Below are 25,719 nucleotides of genomic sequence, written 5' to 3'. Positions count from 1 at the left end.
TTATTTTACATTTTAATGTGTTTTCCTAATTTGTACCATTTATTGTCTTTATTTTTAACGATTTTTTCAAAATATTTTAGTAAAATTTAAAAATCACTTAAAATGTTTTGAGATTAGAAAGAGTGAAAATAATTGCTTCCTAAATTAAATGAATGGAAATGAGAAAAATAAATTTATATAAGTAACATATGTTGATAACCTTTTAATATTGTGTAATATGTTTGGTAAATGTGAATAATAATACTTAATATTTTAATGTAAAAAAATGTATATAATTCAAAAGATAAAGGGAATTATATATGACAATGCTGATATAACTAGTGTAAAAAAAGAAAAAATAAATAAAAAAGTTCATGTTAATGAACTAAAGGATGAAATATGGTTATACAAAAATGAATATAATAAAGAAAATGTAAATGAGGAATATGACAAAGAAATTGATGATAACGAATATGATGATGACGAAAATGAAAAACAGCCAACAGATCATTTTTTAGAAGTTCCGTTATTTGATGAGGATGATTATGGGAAAAATATAAAAAGACGAATAGTAAGGATCCTTTTATTTTCTTTGCATTACTACTGTTATTTGATATGCCCTTATTATATAAATATCCTTGTCTATTTATTTGCTTATATACATTGGTTCTTATGAATATATATACATGCAGAAGGATTTCCCAAATAAGAAAATAAATTCTATCAAAAGATATGACGAGACAGAAATGAGCGAAGAAACTTTAAGTACAACATATGATGATGAAGAAATAGACGAACCCTTTCTGGATTTATACGAAGAATTAAAGGTTGTTATAAATAGATAGATTTTTTAAAATATTAATTTTTACATATGTTAATTATAATTCTGGATATATTTTTCCTTATTTTTATTTTTTTTTACAAATAGAGGGAACAAAAAATAAGAGAGTTCTATAATCCGATGTTAAAGCCACGCTTATGGCGTTTAGAATTTTTTATAAAATACATTCATAATTTGGAAAATAATATTCAGAAAAATTTTTATTTAATATCATTTGGAAATACCAAGTACCATTAATATGTGTCAATGTATTTGTGTGATGGCTTTGACATTCATAGTAAGGACATGTTTATTTCCATACACATATTATATGTATTCGTTTTTTCTTTTAAAGAAATATAAATCTTTATGGGGGGTTGCAAAATGATGTACTATATACTCCGGGATATTCTATCAAACCAGGAGAAATTCAATATTTAAAGATTCCATGTATGGGCTATAAAATTATAGATATTGATATAATATTCACAGAATAATAATTATAAAATTGAAAAAAATATATATTTATGTAATAAACCCTTTTTTACGCATATTTACAGTAACAATTTGGAGTGAAAAAGAATTAAGCATATCTTATGAAGATTTGAAAAAATTTGAAGTTACAATTGAAATGTGGTGCATAAAGGGGCTTATCTTTAATGATCTTTATGCTTCTTCTAAAATAAATTTAAAAGAAATAATTGAAAATGATCCAGATAGTAGCATAGTATTAAAAAGGAAGATTGAAAAAAATAAAATGACATTTGAAGCCCAACGTTTGGGGGTAGCATACTTATTCTGCATTTAAATTTTATCTTTAATACAATATGCTATTATTTTTTTTTTTGTTAATTCATTTATTCACTTAATTGTTCATTTATTTAATTTCTGTTAACATATATTTATATTCAGATATATATGCAATTATCGGAAATCTTCGAGTTTCATATGGCCTTAGACAGTTGGTGGTTTATAGCAAATTCTGAGATGCCCAATTATTTAAAACTATTACCAAAATTTTTAAGATTTAAGTTCCCTTTAAGTGAAGGTGAATGGGTAATTCATAGTTCGAATAAATCTAATAATAATTTTTGGCTTTATCCTGGATATTTTTGTTTTATTGGAACATATCGACAATTAGCAAATGCTTTTTTTATTCTCGCAGTAAGATATACTACATCTTTTATTTATAGTTTAATTATTATTGTGATATTAATTTTGGTTGTCTAATAAATTGTGAAATTTCCATTATTATATTATTTTATATTTTTTTCTAATTAATATTTTGTAATTTATTTTGATTTTTTTAAGGTATTATGCTATAATTCTAACTACAGATATAAGCCACCTATTTTATTGGGTTCATGTATAGTATCTCTAAAATCAGTAACTGAATACCCTTTTTTTAAGTATACCATAAAATCTGGATATATGAATCATGATATTTAGAGAAATATTTTGTCAGCTTTTATGATTTCGTTTTTTTTTTGTTTTTTATTAGGGGAACTGTAAAAAAGCTAACGTTGGAAAAAAGAAAATTTAAGCAGGGAGAAATTGTAGGAAATATAAAATGCTTTGTTAATAGTTATGGAATACAAGAAGACGATACAAATATCCAAAGGCCTGTTCAACCATTAAGTGATGTTACATTAGTAAACCAATTGTCTTTAAACGATCATTATTTAGTAATAAGGTTTGTTTGTCTATTTATATCTCTGTTTAATTTGTTCATATTTTCATGAAACATTGACAATTCGGTTCGTTTGAAGTATTAATATTTATTAACTTATTTAAAATTTTTTTTTTTTCAGAATAATAAAATGCGAAAACTTAGCTATAAGTAGTATAGACCTAAACAATATTAATATAAATGTGTGGGTAAAATGGGATGGAATAGTTAACAAAACAGATATTGTATCAAAAACTGTGTCCCCTTTTTTTTATCAAAATTTATATTATCCAATACGATTAGTTGACAAAAAAGAATTAACAAATGAAAAATTAATACATAATGTATTACCTATCGATTTAATTTCAAAAGGAGATATTTGTTTAGAAGTTCACAATAATAATGAAATATATTCATCAATTTTAGGGATTTTCGAATTGCCATTTTCGGATATATTTAATTACGGAACATATGATTATAGAGGATTAGTTCAGGTTATTTAATTTTTTTAGCTAGTCATTTTTATTTTTTTTTTATCTAGCTATTTTTATTTTTATTTTGACTAACCATTTATATATTTTTTTTTCATTCTTTATTGTAGGATAACAATTCGAGTTCAATATATAATGAAAACAAAAATTACGATTTTTATGATCAAGAGTTTGATAATCCCGATGAGAATTATGAGGATTATTATTCAAGACAATATAAAACAATTGTTTATAAAAATACATTAGGTAATATAAAATGAAAATTGTCTTTAATTATATAACCCTTTATTGTATGCTCGTTTTGCATGGTGTCTTATTTTGTTGTGTGCGTAGGCGCTTGCATATGTGTATATGTACACATATATATATTTTTTTTTTTTCTGAAATGAAGATTTAATGTATTCTAGAGCACATTTAAAATCTTTAAATAAGGGAAATGCGCAAACAAAAAGAAAATCGACCATATCAATCGAAGCTTTTGTAATCCCTCCACTTCCAAGTGGGTTGGTTTTTTTTAAGGAAAATCAATCTCAAAATTCTTCTATAATATACAAATCTATGTCAAAAAGGTATTTATAAAAACGTTAAAATTTGTGTGGGGGGGTTTCTTCCTTTTTTATTTACCACCATTTTTTATACAAATATATATATACTTATTTGTCACTCCCCATTTTATTATCATTAATTTAATTTTAGATGGGATCAAGATTTTAAGGGATTTAATGATATATATTTACAGTGGTTTCCAAAGGCTATTAAAAATAGAAGGTACTAAAAAAATGAAAAAAAATAAAAAAAATTGGAAATAAATTTTAATCAGAAACAAGCCATTTATATTTATTTACAGAATATTTATGATCATAAGAACATTTTATTTATAAAAAATTTTGATTTATTCAGCTTCCCTTGTATAAGCAAAAATGAATTTGACGATAACTACTATCCTCTTTGTAGTTTTGTAACGCCTATTAATTTACCGGCCCAAGTTTCAACACCTGGTATTTTCAATAATTTATTATATTTAAATATTGTATTTGCTGAAATATAAATATAGCTATTTGTGCAAAAAAAAATGCACAAATTAAATTGGCATTCATATTGAGTGTGTTCTGCAATTTTTTACCAACTTATTATTATTTTCTATTTTATATGAACAGGTCCTTTATTTCACTGGCTAAATAATATTGAGTATATAGAAAACGACGATGAGTCGACCAATTTGACTCCTCCACATTTTTTCTTGTCTTACAAAAAGGGAACAATACAAGACCATGCCATATTACTATGCTGTTGTTTGAAGGGATTGGAATATGACGCATATGTATGTAAAGGTAAGGAATATATAAAAATAATAAATATAAATTATAAATATAAGATGGATATATTTTGGTGGATTATTTTAATTTTATATATGATTTTTTTTTTATAAGGCACTATAAATAACGGTAAAACGGAGCATTACTGGGTAATGACTAGACATGAAAAAGGATGGGTATGTTTTTGGGAAGTAACAAATAAATCTATTATACATTTAAAAGATCGATGGAATAACAATAATTTTTTAAAAAATTTTGATATATTAGCAGAAAATAAAATGATTAATAAAATAAATGAAAATGATAATGAAAAATATTATAATGGTGAATATTTAGTAAGTTATATAAAATATGGTTTAGAAGAATTAAAAAATCGTAAAAACCAAATAATACAAGAATATGATATAAAAGAAGAAAACCAATTATATACTATGGACCTATATGGGGAGCATCTTATGAAAGATGAGGAAGTGAATATTGATGAGCTTTTGTATAATGATGAAGAATTTTTTGATAATATATTTAAAGTAAAATATGAGAAAAATAAAACATATAATTGTAATAAAGCTATAAAATATGTATTAGAATCTTTTTCAAAACATATACCTATCGCCCCCAAATTTGGTTTATTAAATTATGAAAATACATTGGCATATGTTCCATATACATCTATAGAAGTTATTTTTAATGATCAACAAGTATATGGTAATATGCAAAACCATCATCCTGCATGTATTCTATATGACTTGGAAAATAATTATCATTGGCGCCCCTTTTTAAATCATGAGCCACCACAAATAAAAAGTGAAATAACAATTTCAACTCCATTAAGTGATAAACTTTCGTAAGTTAAAAAAAATATGTGTATATAAATAAGGAGAATTTATTTTTGTATTTTTTTTTTTATTTATAGCATACTGATATTTTATGATTGTTTTTTTTTTTTTTTTATAGAATAAAATATATGAAGGAACTGGAAGAAGAATTACAGGAAATGATTTTTTTTATTAGAAACGTTGAAGGATTAGAAACAAATTTTGATCATTCAAAAGAAATAAAATATTTTTTAGAAATGTATATTGATATATGTGAATATAAGTTAAACTTAGACAACAACTTTAATCCTAAACCAGAAAACTATGAATATAAAAATGGAAAAGAAATCGAAAAAAATGTGAATAACGGTTCAATGTCTGGAAATAAGGAAAATAGTATGGAAAATATGAATAAAATAAATGATAATAATATTTATAATAATGAATCCAAAAAAAGCTGGTCTCAATATAAAAACGATTTTTATCCAAATATCGAAGGGCAATATATAAATAAAGAAAATATAAATTTTCATAATTCTTATCATCCAGCTAAAAATGTAGAAATAATGAATAGTGAAAAAAAAAAAAAATTATCTAATATTCCTCAAGATTATGTATATGGAATGAATAATGAAATATATAATGATGGAAAGGAGGAATATATAAAAAATTATGTTTTTAATAAAAATAGCACTGATATATTAAATAATTATGATGAAAAAATCAAAAGTAAAAACATTAAACGTTTTAGTAACGTTCCTTTACACCATCAATATAACGAACAAGACATAAATTGGCATTTAGATATTCCAAATTATATTTACAATTGTGATAATATTAAAAAAGAAAAGGATATAAATGATGATATAGATTGCAATGATAATCCGAGAAAAGGAGACAAAATACGGGTCGTAATAGATGATGAAAAAGAAAAAAATATATACAACGAATATTGTGTAGAACATAATTGTGAAGAATATGAAGAGGAAATATACAAAGAAATAAAAGAAAGATATTATCGTTGTGATGATAGTGAATTCTCTGACAATATAACTCATAAAAATATTCCAAGAAAATATATGAAAAATAATAATAATATTCTTAAATTAGAAAAAAAATTAAAAAAATATGAAAAAATTATGAAAAAAGAAATGATTGATATTAAATTGGCTCGTAAAGGTGTACAAGACAAAAATAAAAAAAAATTATTTTCGAAATTTTTAGATGCACAGGAATATTTGATGAATAATCTGGAAAATAAAAATTATTTGAATTGTGATAATAACATAAATGAGATCAAAATTGGAAATGAAGATAATGCTGAAATTTATCACAACAATCTTAACTGTAAACAAAATAGTAATTGGAATAAATATAATGCACAGAATATAAAAGAAAAAAATATAGGTTATCCAAAATGTGGAAAAATGAAATATCCAATCAATGGATATTTTATTATTCCTTCAAAAAGTAGTAGGAATAATATATATACTTTTGTGGATGTAGGGAAAAATGAAAAAAAAAATTATAAAAAAAAAGGAGATAGAGAAAAAGTAAAAGTGGGCAAAAATGATAAGCAATGTGAGAAAAAAAAGAGAAAAAATAATTTTCTTAATATGTGTAAAAAATCATATAATATAAAATTAATAGATGATAAAAATTTAAATAAAAAATGGGCAATTAAAAAAAAATATAATAAAATAAAAGTGGGGAAATTTAGATTAGGAGGGCGTATACACATTAGTGGAAAAAGAAAAAACAAATTATTTTGTGAAAATATTTCTTTTTTCATAAATTCAAATATCATCAAAAATAATGGGGAAACGCAATTTTTAATTGATAAAGAAGCAACAAATTTTACCAAAAATAAAAAATTTGCATATGAAAGTATTCATCAAATGTACATTTCAGAAACAGAAGGGAAGAATAACCATACAATTGCAGAAGATCAGGTAAGAATAGCATATCTATATATATATATATAAATATTTTTTCCTATGATATAATACTGGTCGATTCGCATTTTGGGGGAAATTTAAATTAAGTGTATATATTATTATGTGGCTATATATATTATTAATTTTTTTTTGTTTAAACAAATATAGAGTTTGAAATTGGACACTCAAATAAATCAAAAATGGCCTATGAATATGCTAAATGAATCTAATGATGAAAATATAATAATCAAAAATAAAACAATTCCAAAAAATTTTGGTGAACTGGCAATGGGTAAAAAATTTGAAAAAAATGAAAATGGTGAAAATAAATCTGAAAAAAATATTTCAGAAGTTTCTCCACCCAAAACATGGTCAAGATTAGATACGACATCTAAATATGCTGCCCATCAAATTTCACAATGGAACTGGTACTATGCCTTGGTAATATAATTTATGCTAAGTGTATATAAATGTCTACGTATATACATTTGTAATAGTCATTTTTTTTAATAAAAATTTATTATCACATTATTTATTATATGGGAATTTATGTAAAGGAGGAGCAATATTTCAATTGGCAATACTACAAATTTCCAGTTCCGGCAAATCATACTTTTGTTGGATTCCCCATCCATTTTTCGACACCTGGTAAGGACTGAAAAAAGGAAAAATATACTTGAATTATTCTGGCCTCGCATTAATATGTCTAATATATGAAGATATATTATGTTCATATTAATGTGTTAACTTTTGTTTTTCCTTTCATTTTTTCGATTTGAGCAGACTTTTCCGAAATAAAAACCTTCTTGCTGAACTCCAAACGATTTGACAATATAATGAAGCTTTCAATAAATAACATTTCATTTGTTATATATTGCAAGTCTTATCCTTTAATTGGAGGTGTAATGTCTAATTGGGTATTTTTAGGATGTTTGGTTCCTTGGATGGTAAGAAAAATAAAATAACAATTGTATATGTAATTTAGTAATATTCTGAATTGATTTGATGCTTAAAATGGAATATAGAACTGTTCCTTATGAAAATTATTAATTTTTGGATGTATAATATTTTTTTTTTTTTTGCTAATTTTTCTATAGACTACTCAAGAAAGAGAAATAAATATTAAAAAAAGATTTCATAGAAATCATAATGAAAGATAGGTTTAATTTATATTTTAAAATTTTTGAAAAAAATTATTAGAAATTTAAAATTTTTTCCATCTATCTAATAGTAATAAAACATTCCTTGGTTAATGCTTGTATAATTTTATTTTGTGTTTCATTTATATTTTTGTGGGTTAAGTTTTGAAAATGTGATCTATATATTATTCTATAGCATAAACTTGTTTGTTTTGTTTTTTGATTAAAATAATGATCAATTTTTTTAACTTGTTCAATATTTTCATTAGCTATATCTCGACATATTTGAAAAAATAATGCTTCATCAAAATTGTCATTTGCATAAAATGATATATCTTTATGAATTGATGGAAAATTGCTGAATGGTATAAATTTTGAGATTTCATTTTCTTTAAACTGATTTATAAATCTATTATCTTGGCTCCAAAATAATCTTATATCATTAATACCGTATAATAGCATAGCCAATCTTTCAAGGCCTATTCCAAATGCCCATCCATCATATTTTATTGTTTTTAAAAATTCGTTAATTTTAATTTCGATTTTTTTATTAAGATCATCATTACACAATTTATTTGATACATTGAAAACAGATGGCAAATAAATATCAATATTTTTTTCATTTGAAAATTTAAAAATATCTTTCAATAAATTTGGTGCAAATAAGGAAATTTCTTTTTCTATAATTTTATTTATTTCATTTTCATATAATGAAATTGCAATTACTTCTTTTTTTATTTTTCCACAACCTAAAACCTCGACCCAGTTTTTTAAGTCGTTATGATTTTCTTGTGTAGTGCACCCATTAGATTGTGATGTTACGATTTTTGGATTTGAGACAATAATATTATTATTATTATTATCATCTGGATTTGGTTTTATGTATAATTCGAAGGAAGGCTCTGTAAAAGGAAAAGATGTTTGATGGTCCCATTGCATTTGTATAGATTTTGATACAAACAAATGGGAAATTAATTTTTCCAATTTTAACTTTAACTCGGATTCTACATCAAAAGTATCATGATGTATTAAAAAGCCATCTGTTTGATGAAAAATAGGAAAATGCAATTTATCTATTTGATCTCTTCTATATACTGTACCCGTATATATAACCTGTTTATGGTTTGTTCTTAACAATTCAGGTAAATGTGTAGTCATGTGTGTTCTTTTTAATTTAATCTGATCATGATGTAGGAATTTATTAGCTAAATAATATTTATAAAAAGGATTTAATTTTTCATATATATCATAATAATATTTTTGTATATAAGGATAATTTTTTATATAATTTTGATTTAAATAAAATGTATCTTTAAAATTTCGAACCGGATGTTTTAAAGGAACAAAAAGACGATCAAAATTATCTTTTACTGATATTTCATTATTCAAATTATCAAAATTTTCAAACTTAAAAAAATATTCAATTCGAGATTTTACTGTCCTTATTGGATGATTCAGAATATTGTATAGGGTTTTCCCTTCATTGGTTAAAATTATTTTAGGCAATTGCGACATTGCCTCTTTGCATATATTATATGCATAAAATGTTTATAAATAGTATTTTTATTTCTTTTTTTTTATTTTTACTAAAAATAAGGAGTATATCCTTACTTGACTCTTAACTGGTTTCATGATTTTAGCATCGTGTTATAGATATTCAAACATATTCATATTATATATATACACGTACATATTCGTATTTACATTGATTTGTATAATAATTTATTTATATTATAGAAAGCACACAAACTAAATAGAAATAATGGTGGGTGAAATTGATTACTATTTGTGATGAAATAAAAATGAGTTACAATTATTTTATATCATGGTATTTTTACTTTTTTAATTTCAATCATTATTCATATAAGGAGTTAAAAAAAAACAAAAAATATGGAAATGATATATAAAGTTGTGAAATTCGTATTAAATTGATTAAGATAATTATTTTATAAATTAAAAAAAAAATTAAATAATATTTAAAATATTAAGATGATTGTAATACATTTTTACGACAATTTTTTTTCCTTTCACTGTGTATGTAATATTCCACTAATAGGTTTGCTCAAATGTATGTATATAAAAACGCAAATATGAATGGGACATTTTTTTTTTAGTAAAGATTATGGTGAATTGTTCTTTTATTATTTTTAATAATATTAACATTGAGTAATATTTAAAATGAATGAACTATGAAGATAAATAAAAGGGTCTTACATTTGTTTACTATTTTTATTTATTTTTTTCAATTTTTATTAATTTTTTGGGGAATTACATAAAAAGTAACAATAATTTAAGCCCGTATTATAGTGGCATAAATTTAGTACTGAAAAAATGCTGGTGTCTAAAAGATATTTATCATTATATAATTTTCATGGGTATTTGGGTAAACATGATGGAAAATGTAATGAAAAAACAACAATAAGGGATGTAGTAGTAATCATTTGTTCTTAGAATTCATGTAGATATGTATGTAAGTTAGTATTATATATATATATATATATATATATATTTTTTATTTAAATTTGTATTTATTATTTTGTGTTAAATATAATTAGTATTATTATGATTGTTATTATATTTACCATTAATATTAACTTATTTTAATTTTCTATTAATATAAATAAACAATTTTGTGACTATTATTTATACAAATTTTTCAAAGTGTCCAAAAAGTGAAAAAAAATATGGATTATTTTGCTTTATTATTAACGTTGGCCAATTTCTACAAATGTATGTGATTAAATATTTGCATAATATAAATGTGTATTTCATAAAATAATTTCCACAATAATAATTAAAAAAAAAAGTACACACTTAAGGAAAAGTATTTTTATAATGTAATAATTGTAGTAATAAATAAATAGGGATAATTCCTTTTTCTTTTTTTTAATAATTTTCCTGAAATTCTGAATATTATCACATATGTATATACATGAATAATATTAAGGAATTAATGTGTTTAAATCGGGTACAGCCAAATGAGTCTATCTCCTAACTAGCTTATTATTTATTACTTTGTTATTATATAATTTTTTTAAGTTTGTGAAAGAATAGAAGGGTTGAAATAAATGTGTATATATGGTGCTTATGTTTTATTATATTCTTCTGTACTTTTTTTTGAAAATAAAAATTTTATTTTTCTTCAGGATTTATGAAAAACAGATGTTTATATGGATAATATATGTGCTTAGTTATTGGAATTAATGTAAACTAGTTTGTAAAAATGTGAATTATATATAGTTCATGAATATATAATTATTATTAATTGAAGTATCTATATAAACTATATATGATATTTTTTCGTACATATACAATGGAAAAAGAAGAATTTTATAGAAAATATGAAGAATATTATGGTGGAAACATAAATGAGATTCCTTATTTGTTGGAAGGAAAAGATATATGGTTATATGATTTATATTTAAGTGTGTTAAAACATGGTGGATATTCGTGTGTAAGTCGAAATGCGAAATGGTTAAAAATTGGAAAAGAGTTTGGGCTAATAAATAAAGAAAAAAATATTAGATTAATAGAAATAAAAAATATTAAAGAGTATTATTTAAATTATCTTAGAGAATTTGAAAGGATACATGATAATTTAAAAAAAGGGAAAATATTAACAAAAAAATATAGGTGTCGTGTTGGAATAAATAATATTGATGTAAAAAATAAAAAGAAATCAGTAGTAAATAGCAACGGAAATAATATAGCAATATCTTCTAAAGGGATCAATAATAAAAGGAGTGTTCCAAATAGTGGGAAAAGTAATACAAATATAATAATTGATGGTTCTCGTTTTGATGGAGTTAATAAAGATTCTTTTTTTGTTAAAGATGAAATATTTAGGGTAGAAAACGGTTTAACTATTGATAAAAATAAAATTAATATTGAAAATGAAATGTCTACTTTGAATTATCCCACTAATAATAATCTTAATAACAATATAGAGGTAAATTGTAAAGCAAAAAAAGAAGTATATCATGATAGCTATACTAAAGAGAGTCGAAAAAATGAAGGAAAATATAAGAAAAACCGAAGAAATACTATTTTTAGAAATTGCAATAATATTGGAGTGGAAATTAATAATGGTAATAATAATGATATCGTTCGAGGGATTGAAATTGATAACATTCAAAATAATGAAGAGATAGGTAGATATAGCGATGATATACAAGTGAAAAAAGGAAAAATAAATAATAATAATAATAATAACAAAGAAATAGAAGATCAAATAATTAATAATGAAAATTTTGTGAATATAAATAACATGTCTTGTTATAATTTTACATATAATACGATAAATAATTATCAAAATAATTTAAATTACATGAATTATTTAAATATAACTAATTATGGTGACAATAGATATATAGGAAATTCCGATTACAACAATAATATATATTCCTCCAATTTTAATAATAGTTCTATTTTTAATAGTCATATAAAAAATGAAAATTATATTAGTAAATGTGAAAATAGTAATTATATAGGAATATCCTATATTAATAATAATTTTGTTGATGCTAACTGTTCAACATTGAAGTTTCTAAACGAAAATAATTATAGTGAATATAATGATTCTCCAATTATTAGTATAGGAAATAATACCTTCCCGACAAATGTAGGATATATGAATTATGGATTTTTAAATGAAAATTCTAAAAATAATAATATCGGTAATAATTATAACAACTTAAATGGTGGGCTTTTAAATAATAATCTTTATGTTGATAATATTGGAAATTACATGAACAATGAAAGTTATGAGAATAATATAAACGATTTGAAGAATGGTGTAAATGTAATTTATGAACAAGGGAAAAATATTACAAATAATGTGAAAGAAACAGATAACCATAAATATAATTTCGAAAATAATAAAGATATGATTTTGTCTAAAATTGAAAATGAAAAATGTATAGATATATATAGATTACTATTGGGATTATATAAAAGAAAAGAAAATGTTGGTGATTTTATATTATGCCTAAATATACTTTATTCAATATCAAAAATGGAAAATATAATTTCAAAAAAACAAACTCGTATTGTTATATGGTCACTTTTGCATGTGTTAGAAGATATACTTAAAATATTCTACGATGGATTTAATAGTAAAAAACGATCAGTATATATTTTGATGTTTTTTTTTAAAGATAGTTTATTAAGAAACAAATCAATCGAAAAAAGAGAAAGAAATATAATTTCAAATATGAAAAGTGACAGTAGTCAATATATTTTGGAGCAAACTCTGAAAGACAGCTCTAATATGGCAAATTCGAAAAAGAAGAAAATTGAAGGTGAAAAATGTGAATCAGAAAAGGTAAGGATATAAAAAAATGGATAAATGAATAGGTAGAAGTATACACAATTATGCAATTTTTTTTTATAAAAATGAAACTTATTTTATGGGATTATGGAAATTTATATAGAGGGAAATAAAATATGACTCATAAGTTTTCTTAATTTTTGTTTTTTATTGTAGTATATTTTTTTTATATAAAACTTTTGATTTATTTTATATGTTCTTAACTTAAGTGTGAAATAATATTGTTACATATATTTTTGGTGTGTTATTGACTTTTTCCTTTTTTGTAGAGAAATGAAAAAAACCCTAGATTGAACAATAACAATATTTTAGCTAACATTTTATTTTTAAACAAAAAAATAGAAATAAGGGAAATGCTCGATTTGCATTTATCTTACTATGAATATTGTATAGAAAAAAAAAAAAAAATTAAGCGAATATATGAGCTAGGAGAGAAATGGACTGAACAAAAGGATAAACGAAAAAAAATAAATAAAAATTTTGATGAAAAAAATGAAGTATGTGCTGAAAATATTCGTAACAATACAGACTCATCAACAAGTTCCTATTATTGCAGTAGTGTCCATAGTACAGACATAGAAAATATGAATATGATTCTAAGAAATAAAGATAGACACGATTTGAATTGTAGCTATTTTTATAAAGATAAAAAATATGTGAAAAATATTTTAACAAAAAAGAGCTCCGTTGACTTTGTTTTTATCATTTTGTATATACTGAATAATATGTTTCAAATTAGTAAATATAATTTGCATTTTTTCAATATGTCAGCAAATTATAAAGAAAAAGATAATGAACATGTTTGTGATATAGATAAAAATAAAAAAACAGCCGAAAATTGGAATGTATCGAAAAATAAAAATGAAATGGACACTATGCTTACACCTTTGAATGAAGAAAATAAAAATATTTTGAAAAAAGAAGAATTGTTAAATAATCAAATTCCAAAAAATGATTTTTATGATGTAAGTTCATCAGATGTGTCATCATCGATTTGTAGTATGAATAGTTGCATAAATACTGATATAAATTTATTTTCCTCGTTGAAAAGTGGAGGGAATATTACAGTAAATAATAGTAAAGATATATTATATTATAAAAATAATAACAATATGAATGAATATGAAAAGTCTGAGTTTGAAAAAAATAGATATAGTTTGTATAAACCTAGTTATAATAAAGTTGATGGTCAAGATAGTTGGAAATTAATTGATTCCGAAATAAAAGAAGGAAATAAAACTAAAAAATATGATATAAAAAATAGTGAAGGAGATAATGTTTGTACAGAAGATTGTGAGGAAAATCATTTGCCAAAATTGCCATGTGATGATACTGAAAACTGGGGTAATAATGTAGAAATTTTAAATATTAAGAATAATAAAACTGGGACAGAAAATGAATCCGAAAAATGTGCGTTAAAAATTGATTCCACGAATTTGAATAATAACAATAGGAGTAGTATAGACAATTCTAAGGAGACAAATAAGGTAAATAAAAATAAGAAGGAAGTTAGAGAAATATACAAAAATCTACAAAATGAAATGTATAAGGATATGAAAAAATTATTTATTAAAAAAAAAAGAAAAGAAACGAAATATAAATTAATACATTATTTTTATTTAAGTAAATTTCTTAGTATATTTGAAACAATATTTTTAAAAAATTTTGAAAATATAATATATCATGAAAAGGTTATTGAAAATGTATATATTAATATGTTTATTTGTATCGATATAATAAATAAGGAGTTGGGGACAAATATTTCGTTAAAATATATTTTTTTTCCATCACAGTATTTAGAAAAAATGAACAAAATGAAAATTGTTGCCCATTTTTCTTCGGATAACAAATTTTATTTATTTTCAAATCAAGAAAATCGAAAAAATAATAAGCCAAAAAAAAATGATGAGATGCATAAAGATGATTTTGGAAAAGACAATAAAAATGAATCTATTAACTGCGGAAAAATAAATATAGAACCGTTTTCTAAATTTGTAAGCAAAGATGAAAATTCAGAAAATAGAGGAAATGAAAGATGTGGAGAAAATCGAAATAATCTTGATGATAATATGAAAGATGAAATTCGAAGAGGACAAGAAGAAAAGGATAATGGTAATGTAAATATGAAAAGTGTTAACATTGCAGAAAAGGATGGAGTGAAAATAAATGGGAATAATAATAAAGAAATGGATGGAAATAAATATAAAAAAAAAATGAGAAAATTATTTTTAAAAATATTTCGAAAAAATAATAGAAAATATAATATTTATAAAAAAATAGATGATAAATATTTAAAGGAGCATTATAATTATTTCGAAAGTTTTTGTTGTAAAGAGAAAGAAAAAATGGAAAAAGACATTTTGTTAAATTTACATGGAATTACAAAAAATATATTATTAAAAATATATAAAAGAGTTAACAAATATTTAAATATTGGAATGTTATCATTAAATATATTAGCACATATATTGTATTTAATTCCTAAAAAGTTGTTTTATGTGTCTATTATTCCATGGATATTAAATAATATTATAAATGTAAAATGTTGTTATACTTATGTGAATATACCTTTATGTATTTTAAATTATAATGGATTTATATTTTTAGAAACATTTATGAAATTTATAATTCAAATGATTAGAAATAACATGCTATCAATTAAATCATATATTTTTTCATTCCTTCGTTTATCCTCTTTTCCGTTATATATTTATATACACTTTGACATTCCATTGTCTCATAATCTGATTTTAACCTCTTTGTGTTTAATATATAAGTTAGTTACTTATGATCCCGATTATTTGGCAACGGGACTTATTATAGAAAGAGAGTTTCAGAATGAAGCCTCATCTGTTTTCTACGATAAAGGGATTGAAGTAGAAAATAACAATGAAGATAATATTTATATTAAAAATAATTCCAAAAAAAGAAAAATTGTTCAAACAAAATATGTTAGTAGTAATACTAGTCCATTTGAAAACATAACAAATGATTCATTCCAAATTTGTGAATCTATTAGTAATGAGAGATCAGTAAAATGTGAATTTAATACAAATAAAAATACAGAAAAAGAAAGAAAAAATGAAAAAAGAGAAGGAACAAAAAATTATGATCAAGATAATATTAGCGGAAAAAGAAATGAACTACTAGAGAAAACATTTTTAAAAACACTTTTTTTATTTTTAAAAAAATTTATTTATTTTAAAAGTATTTTGAATTGTGCTAATATAAATGATATAGACGAAATGGTAGTAGATAGTAAAAGAGTTCAAGATATTTTAAATAACTGGAACTTAAATAATAAAGATGTAAAATTTAGGAACAGCGAACATTATACTTCTAATGTTGAAAAGAAAATATTTTATTTACATGATAATTTAATTATATATGCTAAGGAAAACAAAATAAATTCAAATTGTGTTAAGGATATAAAAACATGTTATAATATAATAAACCGTTATAGAAACCAATACAATACAACTAGCAACTATTCATATGAATATATGGCATCCAATAACCCTGAAACACAAAAACTCAGTATTTATGCTCATTCGATAATATCTATACTTTTATTTTTATCGTCTCACCACAATTTATGGGAATCTTTATCTCCTTATATTCCATTGTTAGTTCATGTAAGACATGCCTATATAAAAGGTTTATTTATAATATCTACGCATGGTACATAATTTGTTTTGTTAATTAATTTTTTTTCATTTTTTGATTTGTCCATTTTGTTCGCGTTTCAGATGGCACTAATTCGAACAGACGTCAGCTCGTCCTTGTGGATAGTACTAAAAGAATACTACTTCCGAAATTTTATGAGACAAAAAAGAAGCCCCCAAAAATGTAGGAAATATTATAACTCAAAGGTTGTGGAAATAGAAAAAGTAAAGTGATGTTAAAAGTTTTGTATACTTTTTTTTGCTTTTTCATATTTCGAATTTATTTATATCTTTGATGAAATTTGTTATGCCTCCTTAAAAATATAAAATAGTTTTGTTGCATTTATTGTTTATGGAACAAACTGTTTTGCTTCTTTTTTCATCCCTATCCTTATCTTTAATCGGACTTAAATATATAAAAATATTTACAAAAATATTTACAAAAATATTTACAAAAATATTTATAAAAAATTTAGTTTATTTACCTAAAATAATAATCTAAATATAAAAATGAGAATGTGAAAAAATAATAATATTGTAATAAATGTACTGTATGTGTAGAAATATAATCATACAGAATGTCAGCTAAAACTTGAGTAAAAATAAAAATAGTTTATTTGTGTATATTTAAAAAAAAAATAGGAAAGTGGATAATGTATATGTCTAACAATAGACTTAGTTAATATGGACAAATTTTATAAATATTTGGAAATAAATATAATATTACATAAGCAATGCATATGGATAAACGGTTAAATATATAAAAAATAAAGGAGAGGACCAAACTGAGATATTGATCTTATTTGTGAGAAAATTTACTTGATATAAAGAAAGAATAAATATTACATGGTGACAAAATGCTAAAAATTAGTGATAAAAAATATATAATAAGCGATACTGTTATTTTTTTCACGAAAAAATGGATGGAATGATATATGTAGCTATTTTTATAATAATAGTGTATATATTTTAAATTAATTTATGAACCATCGAACCAAAAAACAACACCAACAATAAGATAAGCAGTAATTAGCAAAACACCTTCTAGCCAATTACTTTCACCATCTTGTACAATTGCCATTGTAACTATAACTGATATAACTAATATAACACTTGATAAAGGAGAAAAGGCTAAGGTCATAGGTTTATTTAAAATCCATCCAAATAAAACTGTTATTGGTACAACAAAAAGAGCAATTTGAGCAGATGATCCAACAGCTACTCCCATAGTTAAATCAACTTTATTTTTAATTGCAACCGTAACAGCTGTTAAATGTTCTGTAGCATTGCCAACAATAGGTAAAAGTATAACTCCAATAAAATTTTCAGAAATATTATAATATCTAACAACAGATTCAACAGTATTAATAAGATATTCAGAATGAACACTTACAAGAAAAGTTATTATAATTAAAAAAAGTGATCCTGTGATTACAGATAATTGTGGTGTTTCTTCAGTCATTTCTTTATCTTGAAATAGTGATATATGTGTATATAATTGGAATAATAAAAATAAACAATATGTTATAAATATTAAAACGGCTGTTATTCTTGAAACTTTTAATAATACATCCGCATTATTATTAGTAGTAACTGAAGATACTGAAGGTATAGTTATAGCTAAACTTGATAATAATAATAAGGATGTACTACAAGTAGCTCCTTTTTCATTAAACTTTTGAACATGGTGATATAATCCTCCTGCAAAAAATGACATACCCAAAACTAATAGTAAATTTGATAATATGCTTCCTAATAATGTTCCTTGAACGACATTAATTAATCCTGCTTTTAGCGCTTGAATAGAAAATATCATTTCCATCAAATTACCAAATGTTGCATTTAGTAGCCCTCCAATAATTTCTCCTGTATGTAAAGCTAAGTCTTCTGTTACGTTTCCCATTAAAGCTGATAAAGGTATTAAGGCCATGAAATTAAAAAAAAAAATATATATATCTGAAGCTTCTAATAAATAACTAAATATACCAATAGGAATAAATAATAAAAGTATATTTAACTTGTTATTTAAAATGCTATATATTGAATTAAGGTCTGATTTTCTAGGCATATAAAATGGTTTGGTTTCATCAAAATCTTGATAATTTCCTAAATGCTCAATACATTCATTGTATGGCTCTTTTCCATTGCATAATAATTGTAAGTGTAAATTTTTATTTCCTATTAAATTTGTATCATTTAAACCTCTAGAATTTTGTATATTCCCTGCAGGATGGTTTTTATTTAGTGGCTGCGAAATGGTACGTCTTATATAAGACGTTGCACGTACTCGTCCCATAACCATTTTGTTTAGAACTATTCGAGTTGTTTCATATGATATAAATAATATATTATGGGTTAATATAAAATCCTATGGGAAACCAATGATTATTTTATGAATAAAAAAATATAATTTGAAATATTATACATATACCCGGTTTATAATTAGATGATATATATATTTGTGTGTGTGCGTGAAGATTTATAGTGTGGTACACGCTAGTATTAAAATTTTTTTTTACTCCGGATATATGTAGATAACTAAATGGAATTATAGTGTCATGGGTTTAGTACAGCAGACAAGAGTAATAATGTAAATAAAAGTATGGGAACATCATTACTGATAATTGAAGTAGCAAAAATACAGCTTATATTATAAATTTATTAATATATACATATTTATATAAACAATATATATATGATTATTATGTAAGTTTAATGATATATGAAAGGATAAATATTTTATTATACATAATAAAAATAAATACGGTTAGCATTTATTTTTTCATGCAGGCATATATATCATAGGCATAAATACTGAGATACATTTTATATGCACATTTGAAAAATAGAGAATGAATTAAAAATTATAAAATATTTCATGTTAAAAGAAAAATAAATAGGTAAATAGCTATAAACATATTTACAGTGATGAAAATGTGCAAAATGTTTTTAATTTTTCGAGTCGTGGAATGACATACACAAACGTTTTTATAAAAATCAAATTTGTTCAATGTTTTAAATTTATTAACTAAAAGATATGAAAATGTATAAAATAGAAAAACTGTAAAAAAATATATATGTATATATTCGGTGAATATGCCCTAACCAATGTTCACATTTCTGTATGCATGTTTCTTCTTTGTATTAGGGAATGACCATAAGCAAATGCAGTACTAAAATATTTTCAAAAAAATATAAATGAATAAGCACACACGAATGCTTACAATTTGCATATATACATGCATACATACGTGTATATATATTCATACTATGCATTTTTATAAGATATGTAACTTCCAATTGCACAGCCAAATAAGGTTTAACTTTATTTTATGCTAATAAATAAAATGTTTGCTTTATAATTTTTAAAAAGGGAAATTAAGTTGAAAACATAAAGTTTGGCGTTATAGAGATAATTCATATTAATTTATTTGTGAATATAATATTGTGCATTTTTGTACATATATATGTGTGTGTGCTTCTACAAAGTTGATAATATCGTTTTCATTATTTTTCGTAGATAATAGTAACTGTTATTTCGTTTTTTTTAATTTATTTTAAAAAGAAATTACCTTAATTAAATTGAATTATTTCTTATGTTCACAAACAAGAGGAGTATGAAATAAATATGCTAGCTTATTATATATATGTATATATTTTGTATTGGATATTTTTTGTTTAATAACAGTTGTATTTATAAAAATTATATCTTTATGCTAAAGCTTTAATTATTTGAATGGCCATTAGCTATATTCTTATATTTTGTAATATATACAAAGACAAGAGAAATGGACAAAATATGAAAGAAATTCTCCATCGACAAAAGGATAAATATGTCATGAAAAATGCAAATAATATCCATTTAATTGTAAATTCTTAACAAAAAAAATTTATAAAATACGAAGAATGAAACAGTTTTGGCCTTTTAAAAAAATAATAAATAATTTATTTTTTTTAATTAGCATTTAAATCGTGCACACTATATATATCCCAAACAATGCCTTTAAAAATAATATATATTTTGTCACAAACACTTAAAAACATATTGATATATTTAAAAGGTGTCTATATAATCATAAAAAAGGGGGAAAGGGAATTATACGATATTAAAAATATGGGAAAATATATGATAAAATATATTATAAGGATTTATTCTCATAATTAATTTAACTAATATATTTTAAAAGAAAAAAATATATATATAAATAATCCAAAACTTTATGATAGAAAAGCTGGTATGTTCTATTATACATTATTTCCTATTATTTTTGTCTGACGTTATGCTACTATAAAATATGAAAAATGTTTAAAAAAATATATTTGTAAGCATTTTACATGTTGAAAGTTTCTACATTTATATTGTGGATAGTCTCGAAATTTTTTTTTTAAAAGAGTTATATGAAAACGCATTATAAACCTAGCACAAAAACTATCGAAAGTGGCATAAATAAATGTACATATTTTGCTTTTAAAATAATTTTAATAAAAATTAGTTTGTTATAGCGATAAAAATATGTTCCTTATTAATTTTCATATCACTAACTACTTTTAAGTAATCTTGAATACACTTATTTTGTTAGTAAAAAAATATATTAATTAAATAATATTATTATTAATATTTTGGCCAAATAATAAATAGTACTTAAATAGGGTATAATTTTTTGTTCCCCCAATTATAAAAAATAAGGGATTTTATTTAATACCTTCAATTCATATCTTAACCCAGGAAAATGTGATACATTTCCAAAAAAAATGTTTCATATGTTAAATTGAATTATTTTAACAATTTTAATTTATAGGAAATGAGTTCATGCAGATGGTATTTATTTTTATTTTAAAATATTTAATTTTTTTTTGGGAACAAACTATTATAATTTTTTATATGCATACGTGCGTTATTATTCCTTTATATGAGAGAATAAAAAATAGATTGTAAATAATGCATAAATGAAATTTTTGATAGAATATATATTTTTAATTGGTATTATATAATGTAGTTGTTTTTTTATAAGGATTAATGTTTAGGTTATATCAAAATGTTTTCATTTCCTTATGAATTAAGTATTATTTTGTTATATTTAAAGAACGTAATTATGAAAAAAATATAATTTATATTTATATATTTTGATATATACCATTATTTTGGTATCATGCATATGCAAGGGTATACATGACTGTTGTATATGCAGTTACCTCTGTATGTATGTATATATGCATGTATATATTATATATGATATGCAAGTGTAAATATTCAAACTCAGAAAATAGGATAGTTCGGCTTATTAAGCTTTTGAATGGATAAATATCCCATCCTACCACACAAATATAGATCTATAATTGCTTATTTTGATGTATTTTTTTTGTTTTTTGTTATTATAAATCGTTTTTTCACACCTCATGTTTTGTATGGTTCTACAGCTTCATTTATTATATATATTAACAATACTTAAATTAAAATAATGAATAACAAGAAAAGAAATAAATATGATAAGCACAATTATATGGCATTACCACTAGAAAAAACTGAAATAATCATTGAAAATATTTATAATTTAAAGCATTGTTTGAATTTATATCGAAAGGAATTGCAAGAAAAAAACAATTATATCGATAATGCAAATGAAGATTTGAAGTTTTATAAAAGTGTTTTAAGAAATATCAATGTAGTATGGAAAATATTTAACAGTGATTTATTAAATTTAATAAATAATGATAAAGGTATTAATGTACATGTAAAAGAAGAAAATAATAACAACAATGACAATATTAAAGAGTGTAAAAAACGAGAAATAAAGGATGAAAAAAGTGGTGATGAGTATGAAAATATGATTGAATCTCCTTATTATAATATAGAAAATGTTCATGATTTATTTTTAAAATATGTGAATAAAAATGATGGAAATGAAAGTGATGAAGAAGAGGACTCTGATTTTTTTAAATCATTATCAGAAGACGATATAGAAAATATAAAAGGAAAATATAAAAAAATAAAAATAAATGAGCAGGATGCTCACGAAAAACCATTTATAAAAAATGAAAAGAATACTGATAAAGAAAAAGGATATACTAATACAAAGCGAAAAAGGGATGAAAAAGGAGAAGATAGAGAAAGTTCAGACAACACAAAACAATGTAACGGAGAAAAAAATTCCAAAACAATTTTTGAAGAAAAAATAAAATTTGAATTTTTAGAAAATATAAAAAAAACATTAAATTTTATAAATAATATTATTTGTTTAAAATCAAATATTAATATTGATTGCAATTTAGAATATATAAGAAAAATAAATTATGAAAAAAATGTCTATTATGAAAAATATAAAGATGAAAAAAAAAATAATAATAATGCAAAAAATGAATATAATAATATAAAAATAGAATTAGAAAGATTGGAGAAAAAAAAAGCATCTCTACTTTTTAAGCTATATAATTTAAATATATGTAAAACGATTATTGAGGATGTTAAAGTTGAAAAGCCTGAGGATATTATGCAAAACGAATTAAAATTAGAAAATTTTGACGAAGCTAAAAATAAAATAATATGTGTTAATTGTGGTTATGAAAATTTATGTGAAAACAGTGCTATTTTGAGCGAACTTAATAGTGGAATGATTGCAAAAAATGAGAGTAATAGTTTGTGTGCAGCTAACCAATTATCCACACCAGGAAATACAATTAATGGTAATAGCAATACTACAAATATGAATAGCACGATTGGTAATTCAGGAAAAAATGAAAATGATAATATAGGTAATAAAGTGGAGTCAGAAATTTTGTTAAACTTTGAAAATTTAATTACAAAAGAAAAAATAATACAAAGTGATCCATTTAAAAATTTGGTGAAAGAAACGATGAACATTTATAATACATTAAAGGAAAGAGAAAAAGAAATAGTTCTTTTAAAAAAGGAGATATTAAGAATGGAAAATGATAAAGATGAAGAATATGATAATTTATTAAATGAAACAATAAATAATAAAAAAACATTAGTTAATAAAATTAAAGAATTAGAAATAGAGATTGTTACATATAGATTAGATAAAGATACTATTGAAAACAAAATAAATGCTATGAAAAATGAAGTCAATGTGTTAAAAAATATTGAAAACAATCAAACTACCCAATTAAAGCAAAAAGAAAATGAAATTTTAAAAATGAAAAGTAATATTGACGCACTAAAAATGTCAGAAAATAATTTAAAAGAGAAAATAGAGATCATAAAAAAGGAGAAAAATGACTTATTAAGTTCAGAAGGATGTATGATAAAAAACGTGAATATAAATAATGGTAATGCAATTGGTGATGACTTAAAAAATCAAACAAGTGTTGATATAGATAAATATAATGAGCTTCTTCGCGAAAATGAAAATATTCGAAAAATTTTAGAAAAAAAAAAAGATGTTGAAGATGAACTAATAAACTTAAAAAGCAGTTACAATTCTATGAGTGAGGAAATTGAAGAAATAACAAAAGAGTTTGAAAAAAAACAAGAACAAATTGATGAAATGATTTTACAAATAAAAAATAAAGAGATGGAATATTTAAAAAAATATAATAATATGGTAAGCAAAGAGTATGCAGAAAATAATTTAAAACAGCTCGAAAATAGTTATAAAGAAAAATTATCCTTGATAAATGATACATATGATAAATATAAAAATTTTTCAAATTTATATTTATCACTATTTTATCATGCTAGAAGAAATGCAGTTATATCAGACAGTGCAAAAGAGGAGCAAATGAATATAATTATAAAATTAAAAGAAAAATATGAATCAATTTTTCAAAAAAAAAAAGAATTATCTGGAATATTAAAAAATTTGTATAATTGTAATAAAAAATTAATTACAAAATGTAATGATTTATATAAAGAAAATAAAAAGCTCCAAAATACTTTATGCTCTATGGAAAAAAATAAATATAAAAAAAATTTGTCACCAAATAATGAAGATAATAATTTACTGATAGAAGAAAACAATGAATTGCGAAGAAGATTAATATGCAGTGTTTGTATGGAAAATTTTAGAAACTATATTATTATTAAATGTGGACATATATATTGTGAAACTTGTATTTTTAATAATCTTAAATCAAGGAATCGAAAGTGTCCACAATGTAAAATACCTTTTGACAAAAAGGATTTGCAAAAAATGTTTTTAGATTAACTTATGGTCAATTTTATTTCTCGTGATAGCATAAACAATGCACATGCTGGATATGTGTTATAATATTGTGAAAGCAGATATATTTTTTTTAAGCTCATTATTCTGCGCATAAGCACAGTAAATAATTTGTTATTCATAGCAAAAGTTTTATAATATTTATAGACACTCCTTTGTAAACATTTTTTATGATACATTTATAGCCATTTTTTTAAGACGTTTTTTATTCGTTTTTACTTTTTTAAGCATTTTCTTGATATTCTCCCTTTTAAATTTTAGTTAAAGCGATATATATGTATATATATAGGCTCACATTTTAACTATATTTTATTTTGTTTATTATTTTTTTTTAATACCCACTTTCTTGCCCCTTTATATTATCATTTGTGAATAGATA

General features: G+C 22.6%; 5 protein-coding genes across 5 annotated transcripts; 3 read left to right on the top strand and 2 right to left on the bottom strand.

Moving 5' to 3' along the window:
- Positions 1–265: 265 nt before the first annotated feature.
- On the top strand, positions 266–8,187 carry PBANKA_0102600 (centrosomal protein CEP76, putative; the record flags this gene model as incomplete). Its single annotated transcript, XM_034565729.1, has 20 exons — positions 266–550; positions 672–806; positions 908–1,047; positions 1,155–1,249; positions 1,360–1,583; positions 1,712–1,963; positions 2,111–2,208; positions 2,301–2,492; positions 2,611–2,962; positions 3,070–3,205; positions 3,351–3,528; positions 3,656–3,727; positions 3,860–3,957; positions 4,117–4,290; positions 4,390–5,119; positions 5,230–7,042; positions 7,196–7,468; positions 7,585–7,675; positions 7,811–7,974; positions 8,125–8,187. The coding sequence occupies 20 exons, from the start codon at positions 266–268 to the stop codon at positions 8,185–8,187; spliced, it is 5,565 nt and encodes a 1,854-aa protein (XP_034419626.1).
- A 60-nt stretch (positions 8,188–8,247) lies between these two features.
- On the bottom strand, positions 8,248–9,681 carry PBANKA_0102500 (phenylalanine--tRNA ligase, putative; the record flags this gene model as incomplete). The annotated part of the gene is made up of 1 exon (XM_034565618.1): positions 8,248–9,681. The coding sequence occupies one exon, from the start codon at positions 9,679–9,681 to the stop codon at positions 8,248–8,250; it is 1,434 nt and encodes a 477-aa protein (XP_034419625.1).
- Positions 9,682–11,479: 1,798 nt separating this feature from the next.
- PBANKA_0102400 (AT-rich interactive domain-containing protein, putative) lies at positions 11,480–17,394 on the top strand (the record flags this gene model as incomplete). The annotated part of the gene is made up of 3 exons (XM_034565507.1): positions 11,480–13,489; positions 13,765–17,130; positions 17,245–17,394. The coding sequence occupies 3 exons, from the start codon at positions 11,480–11,482 to the stop codon at positions 17,392–17,394; spliced, it is 5,526 nt and encodes a 1,841-aa protein (XP_034419624.1).
- Positions 17,395–18,139: 745 nt separating this feature from the next.
- Positions 18,140–19,462, bottom strand: PBANKA_0102300 (cation/H+ antiporter; the record flags this gene model as incomplete). The annotated part of the gene is made up of 1 exon (XM_034565396.1): positions 18,140–19,462. The coding sequence occupies one exon, from the start codon at positions 19,460–19,462 to the stop codon at positions 18,140–18,142; it is 1,323 nt and encodes a 440-aa protein (XP_034419623.1).
- Positions 19,463–22,619: 3,157 nt separating this feature from the next.
- PBANKA_0102200 (trophozoite exported protein 1, putative) lies at positions 22,620–25,325 on the top strand (the record flags this gene model as incomplete). The annotated part of the gene is made up of 1 exon (XM_034565285.1): positions 22,620–25,325. The coding sequence occupies one exon, from the start codon at positions 22,620–22,622 to the stop codon at positions 25,323–25,325; it is 2,706 nt and encodes a 901-aa protein (XP_034419622.1).
- Between the last annotated feature and the right edge of the window lie 394 nt (positions 25,326–25,719).

The sequence above is a fragment of the Plasmodium berghei genome (assembly GCF_900002375.2).
Source record: "Plasmodium berghei ANKA genome assembly, chromosome: 1".
In the NCBI taxonomy this organism is placed as follows: Eukaryota; Apicomplexa; class Aconoidasida; order Haemosporida; family Plasmodiidae; genus Plasmodium; species Plasmodium berghei.
The sequence above is the reverse complement of the archived record's forward strand: the minus strand, read 5'-3'. Positions and strand labels throughout refer to the sequence as shown.